Source organism: Haemaphysalis longicornis, unplaced genomic scaffold (assembly GCF_048455015.1).
Source record: "Haemaphysalis longicornis isolate Haplotype H1 unplaced genomic scaffold, Haemaphysalis longicornis Haplotype H1 scaffold_8, whole genome shotgun sequence".
In the NCBI taxonomy this organism is placed as follows: domain Eukaryota; kingdom Metazoa; phylum Arthropoda; class Arachnida; order Ixodida; family Ixodidae; genus Haemaphysalis; species Haemaphysalis longicornis.
Window position 1 is genome coordinate 158,090,347 of NW_027526445.1, and position 21,070 is coordinate 158,111,416.

Sequence of the window (21,070 nt, forward strand, 5' to 3'; positions counted from 1 at the left end):
AAGCTTTATTCGTGCAAAATAAAGATTGAAAAGGATCAAAGTCAAAAGTCGCTGCGTTTAAAAGTCCAAAATTCGCGCTAGTCAAAGTCAAAGCTCAACGAGTCAAAGTCCAAACCGTATGCCAGTCAAAATCCGAATTCAGACGACAAGCAAGGAATCCCTCATGGGAAAGCTTCGCGTTCGACCATCGTCGTCGTTAGACGGAAGGTGCGTGATTTTTGTGTTACGCAGCTCCAACAATACAAAGAGCTCTAAAAAGTTGAAAAAAAAAGTTGAAAAAAAGGCTTGATTGTATTTGTTCCGTGGTATCTAGAGACGATGAAAGTTCAGAAATATTTTTGTCAAGTTGCGTGTACATGTTTTTCAAATCCGTTAGTATGCTAATTGTGGTGGCCAGTTCTGTCTTAATGCCAGATATTTCTGATTGGATCGTAGCTTGACCAGCGAGCAACGTTCCTAAGATGTCTTCATTCGAAGGACCGGGACCAGGGTTTGCTTCGACGTCCCCGCAAACAAGCAGTTTGGGCACAAGGAAGCAATCATACGCCATTTTCGAGCATTGATGGTAAATACAAAGCTTGGTAAATACAGCGCTGAGTCGGCCTGCGTTTCGTTGGAACTGGTGTCGTATAGAGTGGCAGGCACTGAAAAGCTTCAAGGAATTGGTGATTGCTTGGAATTTCGAGCTGCTCCTATAGATACGCTACCACTCGTTGAATTTGCGTAAAACTCCCATTCATGAGGCTTGTTCTTTTTTGTGCGGGGCGATACAGGGTACATATATTCGCCAAAAGGCTTACCCGCAATGCACAATGAATGCCCCGTGCTACGTGTTCCTTCTGCTGCGCGTTTTTTTTTTTTTTTTTGTCCTTTCAACGTACCGTGGTGGTGTTGCCGGCATCCTTAAGGCTGGTTCGTCCTGATGGGCAGACGTGCAGCAAGCAGCAAGCAGCAAGCGAAATATAATTTCTCCTTCACGTAAACACAGGCCACACAGGTTTCATTGTATGTTTGTACACAATTGTTTACAGAAATAAACTTTCAAAGCTTGCGGTGTAAAGCGGAGAACGCACGCAGATGGCGCAACGCTTGTTCTGCCCTGGAGCCATGGTCGCACACACAGGGCGAATGGAGTGAGGGGGCTTTCCAAAATCTCTTTCCTAGAAGAGGGAGACGGATTAAACGGTGCGAACAAGTTATTTGTCGCGAAACGATGACTACCAGGAATTATTCTTCCCTCGCAGGGTGCACGCCAATCCTATGGTGTTTCAATGTATGAACAGAATGTATGAACAGAACAAAGGTGACCCACAATTTACCCTTCCACGGTGGAAAACTGGATGCAGAAATAATATCTGCGTCATCCTGAAGAGTTCAGTATGTTTCTTGCTTTGTTTTTTTTTCTTCTACATTTCGCCATTCTTTTTAAATTTTTAATTGTTCCTGTTTCAGATTTTCATGTGTTGTATAGGGGGTAGAAGGGACAGTCCTGGATTAAAATGACACATACCCCGCTAAGGCAAGCTGTTGGTCACAGACTGAAAACTAACGTGCGAGTGAGCACGTATCACCCATGATGTCACCCATGATGCATCACCCATCACGTCAAACCTCGATGCTGTAGCCTATGATGTCAAACTAGCTCGTCAGCCAAACCACTCTAGATATTGTTGATTGCTAAAGCTGTTTGGCGTGGAAACCATGTGTATGTAAGGGCCTCATGCTAAGAGCAATCTATGAATGGTGAAGCAATAATTCACGACGAGTTTATATTCAGCCCCCAGAGCTGACACGAAATTCGTGCAAATAAATGCCTAAACATATAGACACAAAATCATAAACATCACTTTTACAGTGCAGACGTTCATTGCCTCGGCTGTCCATCATGGCGTATTCACCAGAATGAGCACTTCGACGCCGGGTTCATTTTGTCATCTTTGCTGCAACTGAAGGCACTTGAAAACTGCTCCAAGTGCATCAGCGGCACGTTGCAGCGCTGCTGTGGCGTAGGCATGTGGTCAAAGTCCCCCGGCGACTTAGAGCCTGCATCTTCATCTTCGGTGCAGAGGGTCAGGCAGTAGGCGAGAAAAAAGAGCTTCCTGCCGTCAACTGCTTCCATGCCTGGGAGCCGGAAGTCCTCGGATGCTGGGGCCGATGAGGATGACGGCGGATATTGTTGTCGGAAAGCATCCCATAGCACCGGCGCAGAGGCGACGTCGGAGAAGCGCTCGGGGTCCAAGGGGATCCTCCCAGGGGTCACGTGGTAGCGTCCGTAGGACCGCGCAAAGCATGCTAAGCGGCCCTCGTAGTGCCTGCATTGGCACAAGGGAAAAATAGCCTTAGTGCAGGATTTCCTCAAAGAAAGCAAACCTCACACTTACAAGCATCGTTTGGTCGCCTGAAAGGTGAGTAGCCATGCCTCTGTGTTACATTCCGTAAATCGTAAACCAAACTGTGGCACTTTCTGGTGGTTTTAAATGCAGAGCATTTCAGTAACTCACGATGTCACCCGCGTTGACGTCGGTAGTCGTAGTCCGCACCCCTCCCCCTACACTATATAAAAAAAATACTATCCGGCGCCTGGTTTCGATCCCTCGACCCTGCGGGCGGAACGCAATGTACATGGTGCTCTACCCACTGCGCCACAAAGCCGACACAGAATGGGAGGCTACGAACGCGCCTTTTATCCTTGACTCATTCAAACTACGTCAAGAAGCTGCGGATACAACGCATTCACTACCACCAACTCCCAAAACACTAAACGTTAACGCAATACACCCACCCCCTATGCGACGCATTTACTCGAGTCCCCCTCGCGGGGAGATGGGCCCAATTTTTTCACCAAACTTTAAACACTTTTTACAAGTAAAAGTGGAGTGACGCATCCACAAATTCCAAACCGAACAATTTAGGTCCATGCTTTCTCCTGTTGTTTCAACTGATAATCTTCCGCGCAGAGTGTTCAATAATGCCGGTCAGTTTCGCAGCTTTGACCAGGTATGGTTAATATAGTTGAAGTAAAGTAGAAGATGATTTGTCATCGTTTTCAGTCGTGAATTTTGGTGTTCAGTTTCGCAGCGCCATTTCTGTCACCGTGAAAATCTCAAGGTTGAAAAAGGGAATTATCGGGTAGGTACAAGGCCCCTCAATGTAAAATCACAATCTCACATTCGCTTCAGGGGCCAATCTTTGAATCATTATGAGAGGTATTCAATAAAGTGTACATAAATGAGTGAGTTAAACTAAGGTCCCACCATAATTAATGATCCAGACCCCTTGGAAGGCTCTGTTCGAAGCGCGAAAAGACAGTAGCTGTCCTAAGAATATGCGTACTTTAAAATGTTAAAACGCCAAATAGAGGCACTATATCTACTGGAAGATAAGTTATTGAGGTCCTCTCAATTCCGTTATTGAGGTAGAACTTCACCCATATGATAAGTCGTAGAGCAGTAAATGATTGCTCTGTTTTAACTCATAGTTGCATACCATTATTCGGAAACAAGAGCGAGGCGAGGCATCCGTACGCACCTTTTATAGAATATCTTGTCAAAATATTAGAGCACCCTGTCTTATAATGAGGTTCTATGTATCTTTGCTGTGAAATAATACTTTATTTTTTCAGGTAGGAACAATGAGTGCTTGAGGTTGGATTCCGAATGATTGTGCTTAGATGAAGTATGATGTTAATGTTTGAAACTTGATACTGCAAACAGGTACTTGTTTTAGGCCAGGCGTAGGAAACCTGCGGCCCACGACAGTATTAGGCGGCCTCCGTCACGACGTCGCCCGCCCTCTCCCCCTGCCATATCGTATCTAGAGGCTGGCTCACTCATCTCTACTAGGTTTTGCTGGATGGTGCACCGGCGCTATCCAAAACGGGAGCTCTTGAACCCACCGGAAGTTTCACCGCTTGTCCCGGAAGGCGGTCTCCTGGTGCGCTGCACAGTGCGCACGATGCGAGTTTTGCCGGACTGCTGCAGTTTTTTTGGGTCGCGTATTGTTTCTTATTTTAACAGGAAAGTGTTTTATTTCGGGATACACGGCGATTTCACTGACGTCATATCCGTCACGGAAATGACGCCAGTACAACGAAGCAAGTGGCCTGTAAATGGTGCAGCACCCCTGCACACGGGGTCTTCTTGTGGGGAAGCAACGTTTAGTACTAAAGAGTACGTTATACTTAGTGTTGTTCGTTTTCTGGTTTGATATTTTAACGCGAAAGTGTTTTATGCCGGGATAAACCAAGCTTTCACTGACGTCATATCTGTCAGGGAAATGACGCCGGTACACCTTTGCCGAGGCGACCCGCCAGCAGGACGTCGCTCACCAAGCACACCCACAAGACAGCCGCCGACCCACAAATCATGCTGAGCTGCATATTTTGCTGCACATTTCATTTTCATCTTTTACCGATTCCTAAGATAGAGGAACCAACCACAGTTTTTTTTTAATGCCTCGCACGTTCTTACACCGCCAAAGCAAGTGACCATAAGGGCTATGCAGGTGCGGATCCATTGCTGGGCCGACATGGCAGTTTTGACATAAAATGGGGTAAGGCGGGAACAAAGAAACACGCTTCCAGTTGGCATTGTCCCCATCTTCACACTGCGCCACATAACGTCTACTTTTACTTCCTTTCGATGGGTCCAAAAAATGGGTCCAAACTCACAAATTTGATCACAAAAAAAAGTTCCCGCGAGGTTCTAACTCTAGGCCTCCTGAATCAAGCACTCAACGCATGCACAGAACCTTCTTTTAAAGACGATTGTCTTTCTTGGGCTACTTAAACCCAGAAATTTTGGTCTGTCTGTCTGTGACTCGATTTAGCCACCCGCGGCCAAAGTAAAACAATGCCTGCGCAATAGTCTTATATAGTCACAGCTAAATCTACCCGTCTATGTCCGGTGTAAGGTTCATACTTGTCAACATTGTTGAAGAAGAACAAGACATTACGCAAATATAAGACAGCAAATACAGAAGTGATATTTGCAGTGTTCCTTTATAAAAAATCATACATGCTTGACTTTGGCGAGATTAAATACTTCATCAACTGAAGAAAAAATATCACTCCGCCGTCGCCTGCTGTCGCCCGCGCCATATAGCTTCAGGCGGCATTTGAAGAAATCAAGTGGCAACAGTTACGAAAGGTTCCACTGACCCGCCGCGGTGGCTCAGTGGCTAAGGCGTTGCGCTGCTGAGCACGAGGTCGCGGGTTCGATTCCCGTCCGCGGTGGCTGCTTTTCTGATGGAGGCGAAAAGCAAAAACGCCCGTGTGTACGAGATTTCGGCCCACGTTAAAGATACCCAGGTGGTCAAAATTAATCCGGAGCCCTCCACTGCGGCGCGCCTCATCGCCTGCGTTGCGTCGGCGCGTTAAATCCTACAATCAATCAATCACGAAAGGTTCCACTAGATAGGTTCCACGTTCTGCTTGGAACGCACGTGGACTAGGGAAACGCGGTTCTATAAACATGGAAGTAGGGCGCCTCGATTCACGCGCGTCTTCGCCGTACGGCAGCGTTGGCATCGAGACACCCGGTTTGGAGCAATGGAACGCGGCAAATTTAAAATGTTTAAGCAAACCTTTGGCGTCTTTACCTTGGGAGGAGCGCGACGCAAGAGGAACAACATGAGAGGTGAGCGGGAAAGCGAAGGGAGGCATTTACTTGGCAAAAGTCGGTAAAGACAACCGTCTTTTGACGACATTTGCAACAAAAGGAGCAGACACGCGGCCAATTTTTTTTAATGTGGGAAGGGGGAAATAAGGCATACGAATAACGATGTTCATCAACTAAAACTTTCGTTCTCAATTAACCGATGAAGACCTCCACGACTTGCAACTTTGATGTAATTCATTGCGGGCAAGCTCAGAATGTTCAGCGCCTGAAGTCGCATGAAAGAGTTCTTGTTATGCTCCTAACTCATATTTGTAAATTGCATCCTTGTGACATTCATGCTGAAAATAAACATGATTCGTACTCCAGTTTGGTGTATTATTGTGAATTCGCCGATTTGTTCCTATTTACCTGTCAGCCGACATCCCTTCCCCTGCCCCAATTTTTTCGCCGGCCCCCGCAGTGTCGGCTACAAGAAACCTGTCCCTCAGCCTCAAAAGGTTGCTCACCTCTGCTTTAGGCTACTTATAAATATTTTTTACCTTTGAAGGTAGTATCGGGCGTGATTGAATGATTCATTCGCGATGCCTCGGGCACCATAATATTCTAAAAATAATACAGAAAACCCCTTGACTTGTTACGATGTAATGATTGCAACAGCATCAGTGTCCAATAGCCTAGCGTGTCTTATTATTGTCATTCTTGTTTTCCGCATTTTTTCTCGGTTACGATGTATCGGCGCCAACTCAAGTTCGCATCGGCAAGCAAGGAGAGCATTTCACAAAACGGCACATTGACACAACACTAATTACTAGTTCCGTAATTAGCGACTTTAGATTACTCATGCGGGCTTCTGTGCCGCACGCATGTCTCTTAAGCCGAAGGCTAGAATGCATTCACTATGTCAACCTTTATTCTTTTGAATTTGCACCTTTTGCTGGACTCTGTTACTATGTGACGGCCCATACCTGCGTTCGTATCGTCAAGGAAGGAGGACATTTATGGGGAACTTACGTTGCAGGTCGCGTAGTTTCTAATTTCGTCAGTTTGAGTCACCAAAGTACGTTCGCAGGGCATTCTGCTGGTCACTGGTGTAAGTCTTACATAGACCAAGAAATCCCGTGCCACATCCACTTACGTGAAACCTGGTGAGGGCTGAAGCATGCAGTGTATACGTGTACTTGGCGCCTTGGCGTTTTTGCCAACGGAGGTGAAATCGTTGAGAGGAAGAGGTATACAGCTTTGCTCTGAACGTCTCTTGTCTTTGTAGCACGAAGCTATCTAGTGCGAGGTTTAAACAAGTGTCCTGTTTTTTTTTTTTTTGTTGTTGTTGTTGTTGTTGTTGTTGTTGTTTTTTAGTACGCGTTACGACGCGCTCCAACGCGAGGCGGTACTAAGTGTCCCGGGGTTTTTTTAGTACGCTTTACGTACTAGAGGGAGGTGTAAACAAGTTTGCCAGTGTTTTAGTACCGTGACTGCATGAGACGACGATTACGACGACGACGACGACGACAGGAGACGCTAACAGCCCCAGCCCGTAAGGGGCATCGCCCTTAATATCACCCAGTTAATTTTTTTAACTCAATTGCTTCTTTTTGTTTGCTGAGACGTGTCTGGGAAACTTGAGTCTACTCCACGAACCTCTTGTCTGCTTTTATTCCATGATTCGTCCGCCATTTTGTACAAAATTTTAGATTTCAGGGACCAAAGTTTTTTGACGTACCGAGGTAACTTCTTCACGTTACCTCGGTACGCCGTCTTCTCGTGAAAGTATACGTTTTTTTCCCGTGTCCGTCTCTGTGTTCACATAAACCGCAACTTACCTTCAAAAACGAGATAACTAACATTGCCGTGTTAAAATGAAACAGGCCTGGGAGGCGCACTCACTCGTCAGCATTGGAAGGCCAGGAGTCGGCCGGCTTCGACACATTGCCCGCAGTAAGTTCCCCGAACAAAGCGCGCATCAGCTCGTGCGCCAACATCCGCCCAAGTCCGCCGAACCTTACGGCCACCGGCAACGATGGCGCGAACAGTGGCGGTTGTATAGTCGCCAGGTTGAGCCCGACAGAGGCTTTTGCGTGGTCCAGGGCTGCTCGCGGTTCCTCAAGGGTATCCTCCGCCTGGCTGGCGCTGTCCGGAAGCAACAGCCTCTGGTATCCACCAACATGCGGGAAATATCGCGCGAGTAAGTAATCCTTTGGCTTTTATGGAGCAGTTCCTCTTTATGGTCATCATCATCATCACCAGCCTATCTACGCACACTTCAGGGCAAACGCCTCTCCCATTAATCTCCCATTAATCCCATTAAGGCCGCCGAGCATCCCCCACCTGCACCGACTGCCCAGAGCCCGAGACGCTAGAGCACTTGCTGTGCTCTTGCCCGCAGCACGACACCGCAAGGGCACAACTCCGGGCCGAACTCCAGCGACTCGGTGCCCCAAGCCACATGCTAGAAGACTTCCTGTTCCCCACGGGACCGGACGCCATCCGACGGGAGGTCTTCCAGCACCTAGTCAACTTCCTGGTTACAACAGGACTAGCGCTGCGTTTGTAGCCATCGAGTCATGGACTATCTCCCACTCTCCTCCCGCTCATCTCTTCCCCCTTCTCTCTTCCTATCCTTTGAAGCCCCAATCCCCTTCCCTGGACTGGGGCGTATGAGGGTGAACTCCCCGTTGAGTTCAACAATATCCCCAGGCCTTTTCTCTTCCCTCCTTTGTTAATAAATCACCACCACCACCCAAGCGGAGTGTCGTCGTCATCATCATCATCAGCAGCAGCAGCAGCAGCCTATCTACGCTCACTGCAGGGCAAAGGCCTCTCCCACAGATCTCCAATTATCCCGGTCCTGTGCTAACTGCGATCAATTTATCCCCGAAAACTTCTTGATCTCATCTGCTCATCTAACTTTCTGCCGCCCCCTGCCACGCTTGCCTTCTCTAGGGATCCACTCTGTTACCCTTAATGACCAAAGGTTATGTTGCCTTCGCGTTACATGCCCTGCCCACGTCCATTTCTTCTTCTTAATTTCTACTAATATGTCCTTAACACGCGTTTGTTCCCTGACCCACTCCGCTCTCTTCTTGCCCCTTAATGTTACGCCTATCGTCTTCCGCTCTATTGCCCGCTGAGTCGTTCTCAATTTAAGTTGAATCCTCTTAGTGAGCCTTCAAGTTTCTGTCTCTCTCTTTCTGTCTCTGTCCAAGTCTCTGTATGGTATTCCATATTAAAAGTGAAATGGGCTCGGAATGTCCTAGTTCATACGCCCATCCAGTTTAGTTCGAAATCGTGCCGGCACCATGCATCGGATTCGAACCATTGGCAGATTCTTTCTATTTATATAATATATAGAGAAGTCCAAGTGAGGAATTTTCTATCTTGGTAGCTTCTGCTCACGTGCTGAAAATTCACGCTCGTTGGCAAATAATTTCCGGTGCCAATGCGGCCTTTGACGGATATAGAAGCGGTCAACAACCAAGCTTGCAATTAAATGCTAGTTGCAATAGATAACACTGCTTCGGATTGTCGCAGCCACGAAACTAATCTTCCCGCAATTGTTACGGTTGTTCATTTTTCTGAACACCGAAAACGAGTCCTTTAATACCGAATGTCTGTTGTGCGTCAAGTGTAAGCAGCTGACAAAATAGTTGCGTCCAGTTTCTCTTGCTATCATTGTTATCGGGAGGAAGTCGTTCTTTAGTGAAGTAAACTTGCATTTCGTCTTCATAGCTTCATTGAAACTGTTGGCACCAAAGTAAACACAAGCACGTACGCAAACAAACCAACAAACGCACAAAGGCGAATGCCTCGCTATATGAAACGTCTTGCGCTTCATAGGGACGTGATGCTTCGGGACTGTGCTCTAGTGTGGAAGACTAGCGTCATCCATAGAGTTACATACTAATATATACTAGAGGGAAATCTGTCGCTGCAGTCGGGGGCCGCCGTGGGCGGCGCCATTGCCGCTAGCGACGTTCCTCGCCTACTTGGCTTATATAGCCATATGGCTTCTTTTTTGTCTCGAAGTCAAAATCAGCAAAAAAGGGTAACATTTTTTCTTGCTGATCGTGCATGAAGCTTCTACATAATCACTTAGAAAATAATTTTTATGGAGGTTCAATTTTATAATAACAAAACAAATTTGATGAACCTTCACTAATATTGTTGCTTTTTGCAGCCAGAGCCAACTTTTCAGCCTGTTCATGAGCCATGCCAAGGACAAGTGGAACGTGCCTGCCCGGTACATGACGGAACGCTCGCCGAATCGCGGCTCCCATAGACAGCGGCGCCAGATTTCCCTCTAGTGTGTATCAGTATGAAAATCTATGGCGTCGCCTCAGGTGGCCAGAAAAAAAAATAGTCAGAATCAAAATTACACTGCCAACAAACACAAGGCACAGAGTGTTTTCTTAACGAAGTAAAAAAATACACTGAATCCTGCCCATGTACAGCTTCGCTGAAAGCGAGGAAAGGGAGGGTAAACACGAAGTGCCACTCTAGTACATGTCTTACCTCTTGCATCCAGCCCTGCGCAGCCTTCCACTCCTCGAAGAAGCTGCGGTTGTTGCCAAGCGGGGATAGCCTTTGGTTCCAGTTGCCCGTTCTCGAGTTGACCGGCAAAGGAAAGCGGAGGGCGAGGCGGCGTGCAGCGGACAGGGTGCGCTGCTTTGTTCCACCGTCCATCCAGATGTTCGAAGTAACGACCTCTGATGTGGCGAGTTGCACGTACCGGAATATCCTACTCACATGGAGGAACAGTCTGTCCGTTTTCGGCTTGTCGTACAGCGGGAGGGTTAAAGCTGGCCTCGTTACCTGAAGAGAATCAGCATGTGACAAACTGCTTCAGACCAGCTGTGGCGGCTCAGTGGCTAAGGCGTTGTGCTGCTGAGCACGAGGTCGCGGGTTCGATTCCCGGCCGCGGCGGCCGCTTTTCTGATGGAGGCGAGAGCGAAAACGCCCGTGTGTATGGGATTTCGGCGCACGTTAAAGGTCCCCAGGTGGTCAAAATTAATCCGGAACCCTCCACTACGGCGCGCCTCATCGCCTGCGTTGCGTCGGCGCTTTGAAACCTACAATCAATCAATCAACCCATCAATCAATCAAACTGCCTCAGATTAATATTTTTTGCGTCCTGGTAGAGCTGCCAGCTCGAAGACCAGGAGGCCCTGATCTTTCGGGCTAGGATGGCAGCCCCGGCACGTGGCCTACCGGACTGGGATGGCCACCCACCGCTCCGAACACGTTTTCTCCGCTACCGTCCCCGTTTTTTTTTAATAATCGTTCTCTCTCTATCTCTCTCTGTCTGGCCACCAGTGGTTTAAGAGACCAACCCTTCACGAGTCTTACGACAAAAGTTTAAGCCATCTGACTGTAATTAACGTTTTAAAGCTGTAATGCACAAGTTCGGCTTCATAATTTATCTAGTAAACCAAAAAATGAGGAGGGTGGAAATGATAACGCCCAGTTCTACTAAACAGGCAATTATATGAACAATAAAGTTATCAGTACCATGAACCCTGCACTCCAAGAAAAGAAGTCTTTGATCTGTGTATTTCTTAGGTTGCCTTTGCCGCTCACAACAAAATTTGAAGACAGGGAGACGCTGTTAGGCAGTCTGACTTTACTGAGGTGCGTCTGTGAGACTGCGGAAAGCTTCAGTTTCTACTGTAAAACCTGAACTACTCCGCTCGCACTGCTGTAAAAAAGCAGAGGAATTTTAAGTGCGAATGCACTTTATAAGCGACCCCAAACCATCCACCGCCGGCGGCGGCGGCGGCGTCCGCAGTGCTCCTCTATATTTAAAAAAGAAACAGCATCCGGCGCCAGGTTCCGATCCGCGGACTTTGCGGCCGCAGCGCGACGCTCTACCGACCAAGCCACGGACGCGACGGTGATATCAGTGTTAGTGACGCGCCTTATATCTTTAACGCATTCAAACTACGTCGTCAGCGGCGTGCGTTGGCGACTCAGCGGCGTTATAGCGGCTTGATAACTGCGTGGTGTACACGTGATACTACAAACCCGATGGCAGAGATGGAAGAGAAGGCGGCGAGGCGGTGGGCTGCGGGGGCCGAGCGCAAGCGCCGCAAGCGGGCCGACAACCGTGCATTCGCACTTTCACATTCTCCCCCTCGGGGAAATGCGGGGGAATTTTTTTATTATTACTATATGTTCATACAACGAGCAAAAAATCTTCGCTTGAGGCAATATTCTTTATTTTTGACTCGTTATGGGTGTTCTTACTTCCAGCCGCGGTATACGCCAGAGTTACTTGATGTATACGCTGGGTGTTCTAGGAACAACGCCCGTATTTTGTAATTGCAAAAAGTAGGCCGAGTGATTGTTTCTTGGAAGTTTAGGTTAGTAAATAAAACTGTGATAGCGCTTTTCGTTTACGTGTATAAGTGCGTAAAGAGCACTCAGCCCTATTATTTGACACCATTGGATATTGTGGACGTACCAGAACAGCATCAATGGAAGCATACAGACCAACAGCTAAACGCGGTTCACGTCGAGAAAATGTGTCAAGGAGATAGACTCACCTGCTCTATTTTACGGACGCAGTAGACGATGGCGTCTGGGGTGTTCATGCCGTATAATTGACTCAGCCCACCGTCCACAAAGCGTCCCAGGTCTCTCACCACACTCCAAGCGATAGCGAGACCGTACGGGTTACTTTTTTCAACCTCCGCTTTCAGAAGGTTGTTGATGCTGCTGAGAAATGTCAGCTGCTCGACCCACACGTTGTCGCTATCAAACCAAGAAGCACTTACGTTGAAACTACGTGCTATCGACGAGGCCCAGTTAAGCGGCGGTGCGTCTGAGTCATTTAGTGCCATGCTCTTTACGCGCACTGCTACGAACTTTGGTCGGTGACCTGGGTTCAGCGATGATCCCAAGATGGCTACTACACTCTCTTCAAGCTCATTCAGACTGCTTATAATGTTTCCTATGCCTTGTACAACACCGAACGCTCTCACGTATGATACCAGAAATGGGCGGTAGGCACCATTCTTGAGTAGTAGTTTTCGCTTCAAAACCCAATCAAGGTAACTCTGACTGCTCCGTAGCTCGAAAACTGGCTTTCCTGTGAGAGAATCGACGTGATAAACTTTGAGCGAGAACCATATGTCTACGTTCCACAGCAGCGAAAGCCGGGTGAGGGTTTCCAACGTGTCTGGGCTCTTCGAACCTGTCGTCTCAATTTGGGGCCACGTGAGGTTCATGGATCTTAGGAAATTTTGCAGATCTTCCAAAGAACCATCGGGTGACTCGTGGCTACTTATGCACTTTCGCAACAGCTGCCTCACTAACGGCGCATTCTCGGTGGGTTCGGGATCACTTGACCAGCTGTTACTACGCAGCCATGTGCCCACGGTGTCGTTAAGCAGCTGCCGCTGCGTCAGGAACGGCAGAGTTGAACTGCCCCCACGCCGCCGGATGTCCTGGCATACGTAGGCGTAGAAATCATCACAGGGGCTAACGCTGTCGCTGAGTGAAGCCCGTAGAATTGTAGCATATGCGTGGCACGGCTCGGAGGAGCACACATTGAAGGCAGCTGGCTTGCCACGTCCAGTCCCGCTATTTCTGAAGTGCACCAGGACGACCACGGAGACGATCAAGAGGCCAACAAAGACGGCCCCAAGAGCGATTCCCCATTCGCCGCTGATGCCTGCTGCTGTGGCGACGTGGTGGCTTCCACCAACCTCAGAGAAGCTCTCAGACACTCCTTCTGGTGTCGCCTGTAATCAAATAGGGTAGAAACTGTGCGTTACTCTCCTGCTGTTTTACTGCGCAGCACTTACGTACGCGCGCCTGTGGTTTCACTGCGCCGTCGTCCCTCCTTGTAGCCGAGTGAACGAAGGGGACACGGAAAACAATCGAGATGGAAGAAGAAAGAAAGCGGCGGAAAGTATGGTGAAAGTTTGAGGGGGAGGGCGGTGAACCGAGACGGCTCGACACAATAGAGAGCTTTGGCTGACCATTTTTGACGGACCGCTCCGCTCCCGACTGCCCGTTCTGCCCAACCGGAGCGTCAACAGCCGAAAGTCTTTTAGCTAATCCATAACCGTATCTCCTTCGACGGGGAATCATTCGCGTCTCTGGTTCTGCCCTGTGCGGTTGTAAACCAAAACTTCATTTAAAAGAAAATATAAGAAGGGGTATTTGTGGTCACTCAAAAGCCACCGCGGCGGGTTGGGGGGTAGCATATCAGCGAACATATGCACCATTGGCGTACACGAAATTTTGTTCCAAATTTCCGGGCGCATATCAACGAACATTTTTGTTATGAAGTCAGATTGCATGTTGTACTAGTTGGTGCAGATTCAGATTCACGGTGAAAAAACCGCACAAGATTGGCTTAGGGCCCAGGTGGTAAAATTGTATTGTATGCAAAGAATGAAATAAACTTTCTTTCTTCTTCTTCTTAAAGAGGGGACGACGCACAGCGCTGACTCGCAACTGAAAGGTTATTAGAAAGAAAACACTTATTTATACACAAAAACCGTACTATCGCGTGAACAGATAACACGGGTTATGAGTATGCGCCAGTGGCGCACCCTGAATTCATTTTCAGGAGAAGAGCGGCTCCGAAAAATGTAAGAACATTAGGGGAGCAAACGTAACAATTCAAAAGAAATTTTAATGTTCAAAACTTTAAAGAGGTTATACATATCATTGACACCTTTGGTAGGCTTCGATCCAGCTAAATAACACTCCGTTAGAGAACAATTAGGTGGGGAAGCGGAGGGGGCCTGCGTTTCCCATACACGTAAGCGGAGCGTCGTCGTCGTCATCATCATCATCATCATCATCATGATAATCAGCCTATGTACGCCCACTGCAGGGCAAAGGCCTCTCCCATAGATCTCCAATTACCCCGGTCCTGTGCTAACTGCGACCAATTTATCCCCGCAAACTTCTTGATCTCATCTGCCCATCCAACTTTCTGCCGCCCCCTGCAACGCTTGCCTTCTCTAGGGATCCACTGTTTTACCCTTCATGACCAACGGTTATCTTGCCTTCGCACTGCATGCCCTGCCCACGTCCATTTCTTCTTGATTTCTACTAATATGTCCTTAGCACGCGTTTGTTCCCCGACCCACTCCGTTCTCTTCTTGTCCCTTAATGTTACACCCGTCATCTTCCGTTCCATTGTCAGCTGAGTGGCGCGGTGAGGCAGCGCTGGCGTAGAGGTAGGGCAGCCGCCTTGCGTGCAGAAGGTCCGTGGTTCGTATCCCGGTTCCGGACAATTCCCACCGCATTTTTTTTTTAAATCCGCGTATTGATGGAATTGCAGAATGGGGCTTAGGGTGCGGCCTGACCCCAGCGACCATTGCCGGTAGCGCACTCCCTCACCAGAGCAGGATTGGCCACCCTAGTGTAGTAACAGCCACAACCTCCCATGAATACGCCAATTAAGCGGAGCGTATTTATGGTTTATTGAGCGTGCATCGCAAGATGTTCCAGCTTATTCATATTGTTAAGTGGCAGCAAGGCGAATGAGACGAAGCATTGAAGATGTGACCGCTATATTTACATGATCGTGCCGCAGAGCGATGCGATCGATCTATGTACAAGCGGCCAGGCTCGCACGAGCCACGAGTCCGTGCTATCCACTGCTTCGTCGTCGTCGCAAGTGCCCCAAGGAGATATGCACCAGCGCCCACTCGCGCTTCCCATAACAATATTAGCTTTAAATAGTCATCAAAATTTCTATCCGCTCATGTTGCAAGATGCATTCAGCCTCCTGATTTACCCAGCGCGTGCTTTGTAAAATTGTTGCACGAGGTGCTTGCTTTCGTAATTGGCATTAGTAAGGATCCTATGCTCATTCGACCTTCCAATTTACAGGCCCTTTCATCGTGCCGCCCCTTTTGGTCTAGAGCAGCTACACTAAAAAGTTCCCTTTGAAAAAGTACACGCACCGAATATAATGCGTTTGCGTCATTTTTTGGAAGTACTGCGAGGTCCAGAACACAAAAAAAGGAACAGGGATTGAATGAAGCGTCCAAAAACGAGAAAAATGGATTCAACGTTTTTAAAGGGACCCTGCGATCAGCTTTTTTTGAGATCTTAAATGCCTGCAGAATGTAGTCACACAACACACCCAGTACTTAGATTAAAGGGTACTTCGCAAAGTTCCTCAGCCGAAAATTACTGCTCTATGCCTATCAGATAAGTTGGAAACTCGCTCAAAATATTTTTCCCTCTTTCCCGGTCTTGGCCTTCTTTGACCACTGGAATTATGTCACTGAGGCCATGTAGTGACCGTTGGCCGGTTTTCCTTCAGTTGCAGCAATGAACGCTTTTCGGTAGCAATTTTAAAAATAAAGCCACAAAATCGAAGCAGAAATGAAGGTGTATCTGTTGCGACGAGCAAATCACGCAGTGCCGCTCCGTGCTGGCGATAACTACAGCTTTCGCAGTGCTTCCAGACGCGAAGGAAAGAGTGAAAGGGTTTATCGAAAGTGTTGCACGGTCCCTTTAAAGCGTCATAACTGCCGTAAGCTTCGCAGTCGACTGCGTACAACTGCAACTTTTTCGCCCTTGATCGCTTATACCATCCCGTTTTGTCACAAACACCCATCTCGGTCTAACTTGATATAAATACCAAAAGAAACAATTGTAAAGCCCTCTGTAAAGTCGTCGCACAGTCTGGTATCTCCTGTGGGGACGCATTCGCTCAGGCGCATCCTGCAGTGTATCCATTTCGCTAGTTCGATGGAGGCGAGAAGCAAAGCGAGAAGGTGGTCAAAATTAATCCGGAGCCCTCCACCACGGCGCGCCTCGTCGCCTGCGTTGCGTTGGCGCGTTAAACCCTACAATCAATCAATCAATCAATCAATCATTTTGCTCGTCGCTTCGCATCTGCCTTGCCGCTTGGAATAGAAAAAAAGTGCCTTTCCAGACTCCCTGCTGTTGCTGCAGCCAAAAGCACAGCACCCTGACATTCTTTTTTTTTACATATCGTTTTAGCACCCAATGTAATGGAAAAAAAAAAACTATGAAAGCGACGATGCAATCCGATTGTCGTACGGTCCCAGCCGCCGCTCACGGGGAGATCCGAGTAGTTGTACGGAAAGTGGTTGCCACCGACCACGTGACCGAAACGGGCCAATGGACTCCGTGGAGTCGCGCGGCGGCGGAGAGAAAAAGACAACCTTCCAAGTTCGTTAGTAGAGGCCAGCCGTAAGCCGCTGATTTCTTTGTGTCAAGATCGAGCGCGGACGTTTAACATTACTACGAAAATACGGCGTGATGAGCTGTATCAAAGTAAACAGAGAAGGACGAACGCTGACAGTGCCCCTCATTGCTTATTTTTGTCTTGTTCTTTGCGCTATTTTTTCCATGGATCTGTAACAACTCGCCCAGCCTCGCACTCTAGTTCATTACGTCCGTGTTATTGGTGATTGCTCGGTTAACTTGGATTTTGCTTTCGCACTACGAATATCCTAAGCATCCTGAGAATTTTTTTCACGACAAAGGCACGTCACCGGTAGTTTTTAGTTTTACATTCATTAGACTTTTTCTACGGGTGGTATAAGCGTGTTTTGGTACTGCCATGTATGGTTCTTTTGAGTTGCTAATTTAGCACAACGCTTTCCACTATGTGAACCTACACAATATTGTTGAGTTGTGCTCAAGGTCTCCGAGTAAGGTAAACTAAATTAGGCCCTGAAAAACGAAAACATTCCGCAGTCGGGAGTGCTTAGCCGCGGTGTTCACTCCGGCTTATATCTCTAGTGGCGCGATCTTCTCCTAATAGACCACCTCGTTGGGTAAACTCACAATTGCTGAAGAGAACGAGTGGTGCACTGGCGAGGTAGGCGCATTGTCTGGTCGTTCAAAAGATATTCCCCTTTCCTTCAGCGCTTTTTCTAGGCTGAGATCCATTGTCTCCAATTGATGCTATCGTTATCCTTCTTCTTCTCCTTCTCCTTCTTCTCCTTCATCTTCTTCTTCTTCTTCCGTTTTGGCACTACAATATGACAGGGTTGGTAAGGTTTGGTACGGTTTTTGTTCACGGTTGTTGAGATTCATTACAAAATCTAGCTATTGATTGTAAATTCACAAATAAACGCGGAAAAACAGGGTTAGATGCTAACAGCTACGGGGCAGTCATTGAATCAAATTATTAGGACTTCCAAGCATTTCCAAGGCCCACACTTTCGAGGCAAACGGGCCCTCAATATCATCTTAACAATACAGTGCAACAGAAAAAAAGGCTTAAGCTGAGGCACACAGGACGAGCGCTGACTTCCAACTGAGCTTTTATTACAGAAACAAGCTATAATTATTCACACGGTGAGGCCACGGCCATTCCGTAAAAAACAAAAAAGGAAGGTCGCGGTGATTCCCTACATACATGATGTAGCCCATATGCTAAAGAAAATAGGGAATGTCGCTGATGTGCAAGTACTTTTTTCAGCCCCTCGCAAACTGGCGGCCCTTTGCAAAAAGACGTACCTCCCGAAACAGGAACCCCGCAAGTGCTCCATCGAGCACAAAACGAAGTTTGTCGCATGCACAACGTCGGTAGTCTACGAGACTCCGTTGTCATGCAGCAAAAAGTACGTGGGCCAGACGGGCAGGTGTCTGAACACAAGGCTCAGAGAACACAGTAACAACGTCCACAAAAGGGTGAGAGGGCACCTAGGTATACACTGCCGAGACTGCAAGGGCACCACCGAGAAATGCACTCCGAAATTTGACGAATGCCAAGTCATTCAGCATCATTGTGACCAGTTGACAAGGTGTCAAGTCTCGAGGCCGTTTATTACAGGAACCAGAAAAGAATCCAGCCGCTGGCTGCGGCTAAAACATGGCGTCAGTCCGCTGCACGCTCTGGCGCGCCGGGACTTCGTCTTCGTCTTTCGTGGGCACGTGCACCCTACCCTGGTACATAGCGTACCGATATATAGCACTCCTTCTCCCTGCTAGTTGGAGTCTCTGTATCTTGCAGGACGACGTCTATTCCTCGGTGGATTTGTGCGCCGTTGAAATGCTGGCTGAAGACATGCTGCTTTGCCGGGCGATAGCTGTTCTCCAGAAGTGCTGCCAGCGGTTGTGCTATCTTCAGCATCAAGCCTCTCGTTCCGGGTTAGGTCTGGATTCGACGTGTCCAGGGCTAATGGCATCGGTAAAGAAGACGGCTGACCTGGGTACTCCATCCGCCTTACGCGTAAATGGTTCAGGTGTCTGCGAACCGGTCCAGTAGACGCCTGGACAAACCACGAGCGAAGGCCTTTCCTCTCGAGGAGCACGCCAGGAATCCACCGAGGCCCATTGCCAAAGTTCCTTGTGAAAACTTGCTGCTGTGGCTGCCAATCCTTTTTCAAAGTTTCGGAGTGTTCTGGATGGAGGTTGGGCCTTGTAGGCATTAGCAGCTGTAGATTTGTCCGAAACTCCCGACCAAGCATCAGTTGTGCTGGGCTTTTCCCTGTTGACGAACTGACAGTGGAGTGTTGTTTAAAAAGAAACCTGGCCAAGCGAAGATTGATGTTCGTACTCTTCTCTCGTGCCAGCGCCAGTTTTAGTTCGTACACCATGCGTTCCGCTTGGCCGTTAGCTGCCGGATGGTATGGAGCACTTGTGATTTACCGAATTCCGTTCCTCTGACAAAAGGTGGTCACCTCGGCTGAAACGAACGCAGTGCCGTTGTCAGAAACGAGCTTCTCCGGAATTCCGAAAGTAGCAAACAGTCGACGAAGCTCCAGAATGACCGTTACCGAAGTAGCGTTTGGGACGCACCGCACTTCCAACAACTTGGTGTACGCGTCTACGATGACCAAGAACATTCGACCTTCGAGCGGTCCAGCAAAGTCCAAATGTAGCGTCTGCCAAGGGCGCGATGGGTGTTCCCAAGTAGGCAAAGGAGTTCTAGGGTCGTCTCTCCGGGTCTGTTGGCACTGAATACATTCAGCCGCCGTTCGCTCGATTTCTCGGTCTACAGCACTCCTCCCACGGATGCTGATGCCTAGCGGCTCGAACCAGTTGCGTCCTAAAAGATTGCGTCCAGGTGTCTTCATAATCACCAATGGTAAGCTTTGGGTCGTGTTCTTGTACTGCACCTCGACACAGCCGTTCCCAGTGTTTGGAGGCCTTCCCCCGACCACGTGCGCAGAGCCACAGGCGTGTCTAGAAGAAAGGGTGGCTTGTTTTCGCTGATTATGGAGTGCGATGCTCCTGAATCCACTTCGAAAACCAGGTTCACACCGTGAACTTGAAGTTCGACCAGGTGCTTTTGAGGCACAGACGCAGCGAAGACATGGTGGCGTGTAGCTTACCACTGTGAGGTCTAGCCTTGTGGTCTCTTGCCTTTCTTTATGCACGCCTTCTCAATGTGACCAACCTTCCTGCCTTTGATGCTCTGCTGTTGCAACTTGGCACTTTCCGCGCGTAGCGATATGTCCAGCGCCTTTTGGAACGTCAAATCATTCTCGGCGAAGAGACGTTGTTGCAGATAGGCATCTTGCAAACCGCAAACGAATCTGTCGCGTAACATGACATCGAGGGGGAGCATTGTTGCCTGCGGCCCCAATCCGTCTCCTTGCGCTGCGTCCGCCAACACCGGTGTGCCAAAATTGCACTGCGCCGCTAAAGTCTTTAAGGGCGGCGACGTAAGCCGTGATCGACTCTCCTGGTAGCTGGTCGCGTTGTTGTGGCAGCGACTGTAGAGTTCAGAAGGCCTGGGGTCGAAGTGGTCTCGCAGGCGAGAGGCGATCTCCTTGAAAGGAACTTCACTCGGTCTCTGAGGCACCACCAGTGCTTTTACCGTCTCGTACGTAGACGGTCCGCAAAGCGTCAGCAAAACGGTACGTTTGCGAGCGTCCTCCGAGATGCCGTTGGCTTCGAAGTAAAATTGAAGCCGCTCCGACCACGAAGCCGAGCCCGTACCAGAAAACTCTTCAATGGAGCCGTGCGTAGCCATGTCGCTGTAGTATGATGCGCCAGTTCTAAAAACTGGTCATCCTCGTCGCCAGCGTCAAGTCTGGAGGCCGTTTATTACATGAACCAGAAAAGAATCCAGCCGCTGGCTGCGGCTAAAACATGGCGTCAGTCCGCTGCACGCTCTGGCGCGCCGGGACTTCGTCTTCGTCTTTCGTGGGCACGTGCACCCTAGCCTGGTACATAGCGTACCGATATATAGCACAAGGGAAATTGTGGAGGCTGCGGAAATCAGTATAGGCTAGGCGAAGATCGTGTCAGCTCTCCTTCCATAGCCCTGTCCACGAAGGAACTTGAGTATCTACACGTGCGAAACGAAGCAACCTAGCTTGTTATCTCAATGTACACACGTGCTGAGCGCGAGGGAGCTGATAATCATTTTGGGGTCTGTTTTGGGGTCTGTTTTGGGGTCTGTTTCCGGCACAGCTGATATAGATTACTTATCGGGTCGAATGCTTCATCGTAGGTGAGCGCATGCGTGTGTATAAATATAGCTTGTTTCT

The 21,070-nt window shown here is 48.6% G+C and overlaps 1 protein-coding gene across 1 annotated transcript; it reads right to left on the minus strand.

Moving 5' to 3' along the window:
- Nucleotides 1-1,894: 1,894 nt before the first annotated feature.
- LOC144148555 (neprilysin-11-like) lies at nucleotides 1,895-20,550 on the minus strand. The gene is made up of 5 exons (XM_077680074.1): nucleotides 19,972-20,550; nucleotides 12,158-13,357; nucleotides 10,128-10,427; nucleotides 7,503-7,765; nucleotides 1,895-2,312 (listed from the first exon to the last, which is right to left on the minus strand). The coding sequence occupies exons 1-5, from the start codon at nucleotides 20,548-20,550 to the stop codon at nucleotides 1,895-1,897; spliced, it is 2,760 nt and encodes a 919-aa protein (XP_077536200.1).
- Nucleotides 20,551-21,070: the final 520 nt, after the last annotated feature.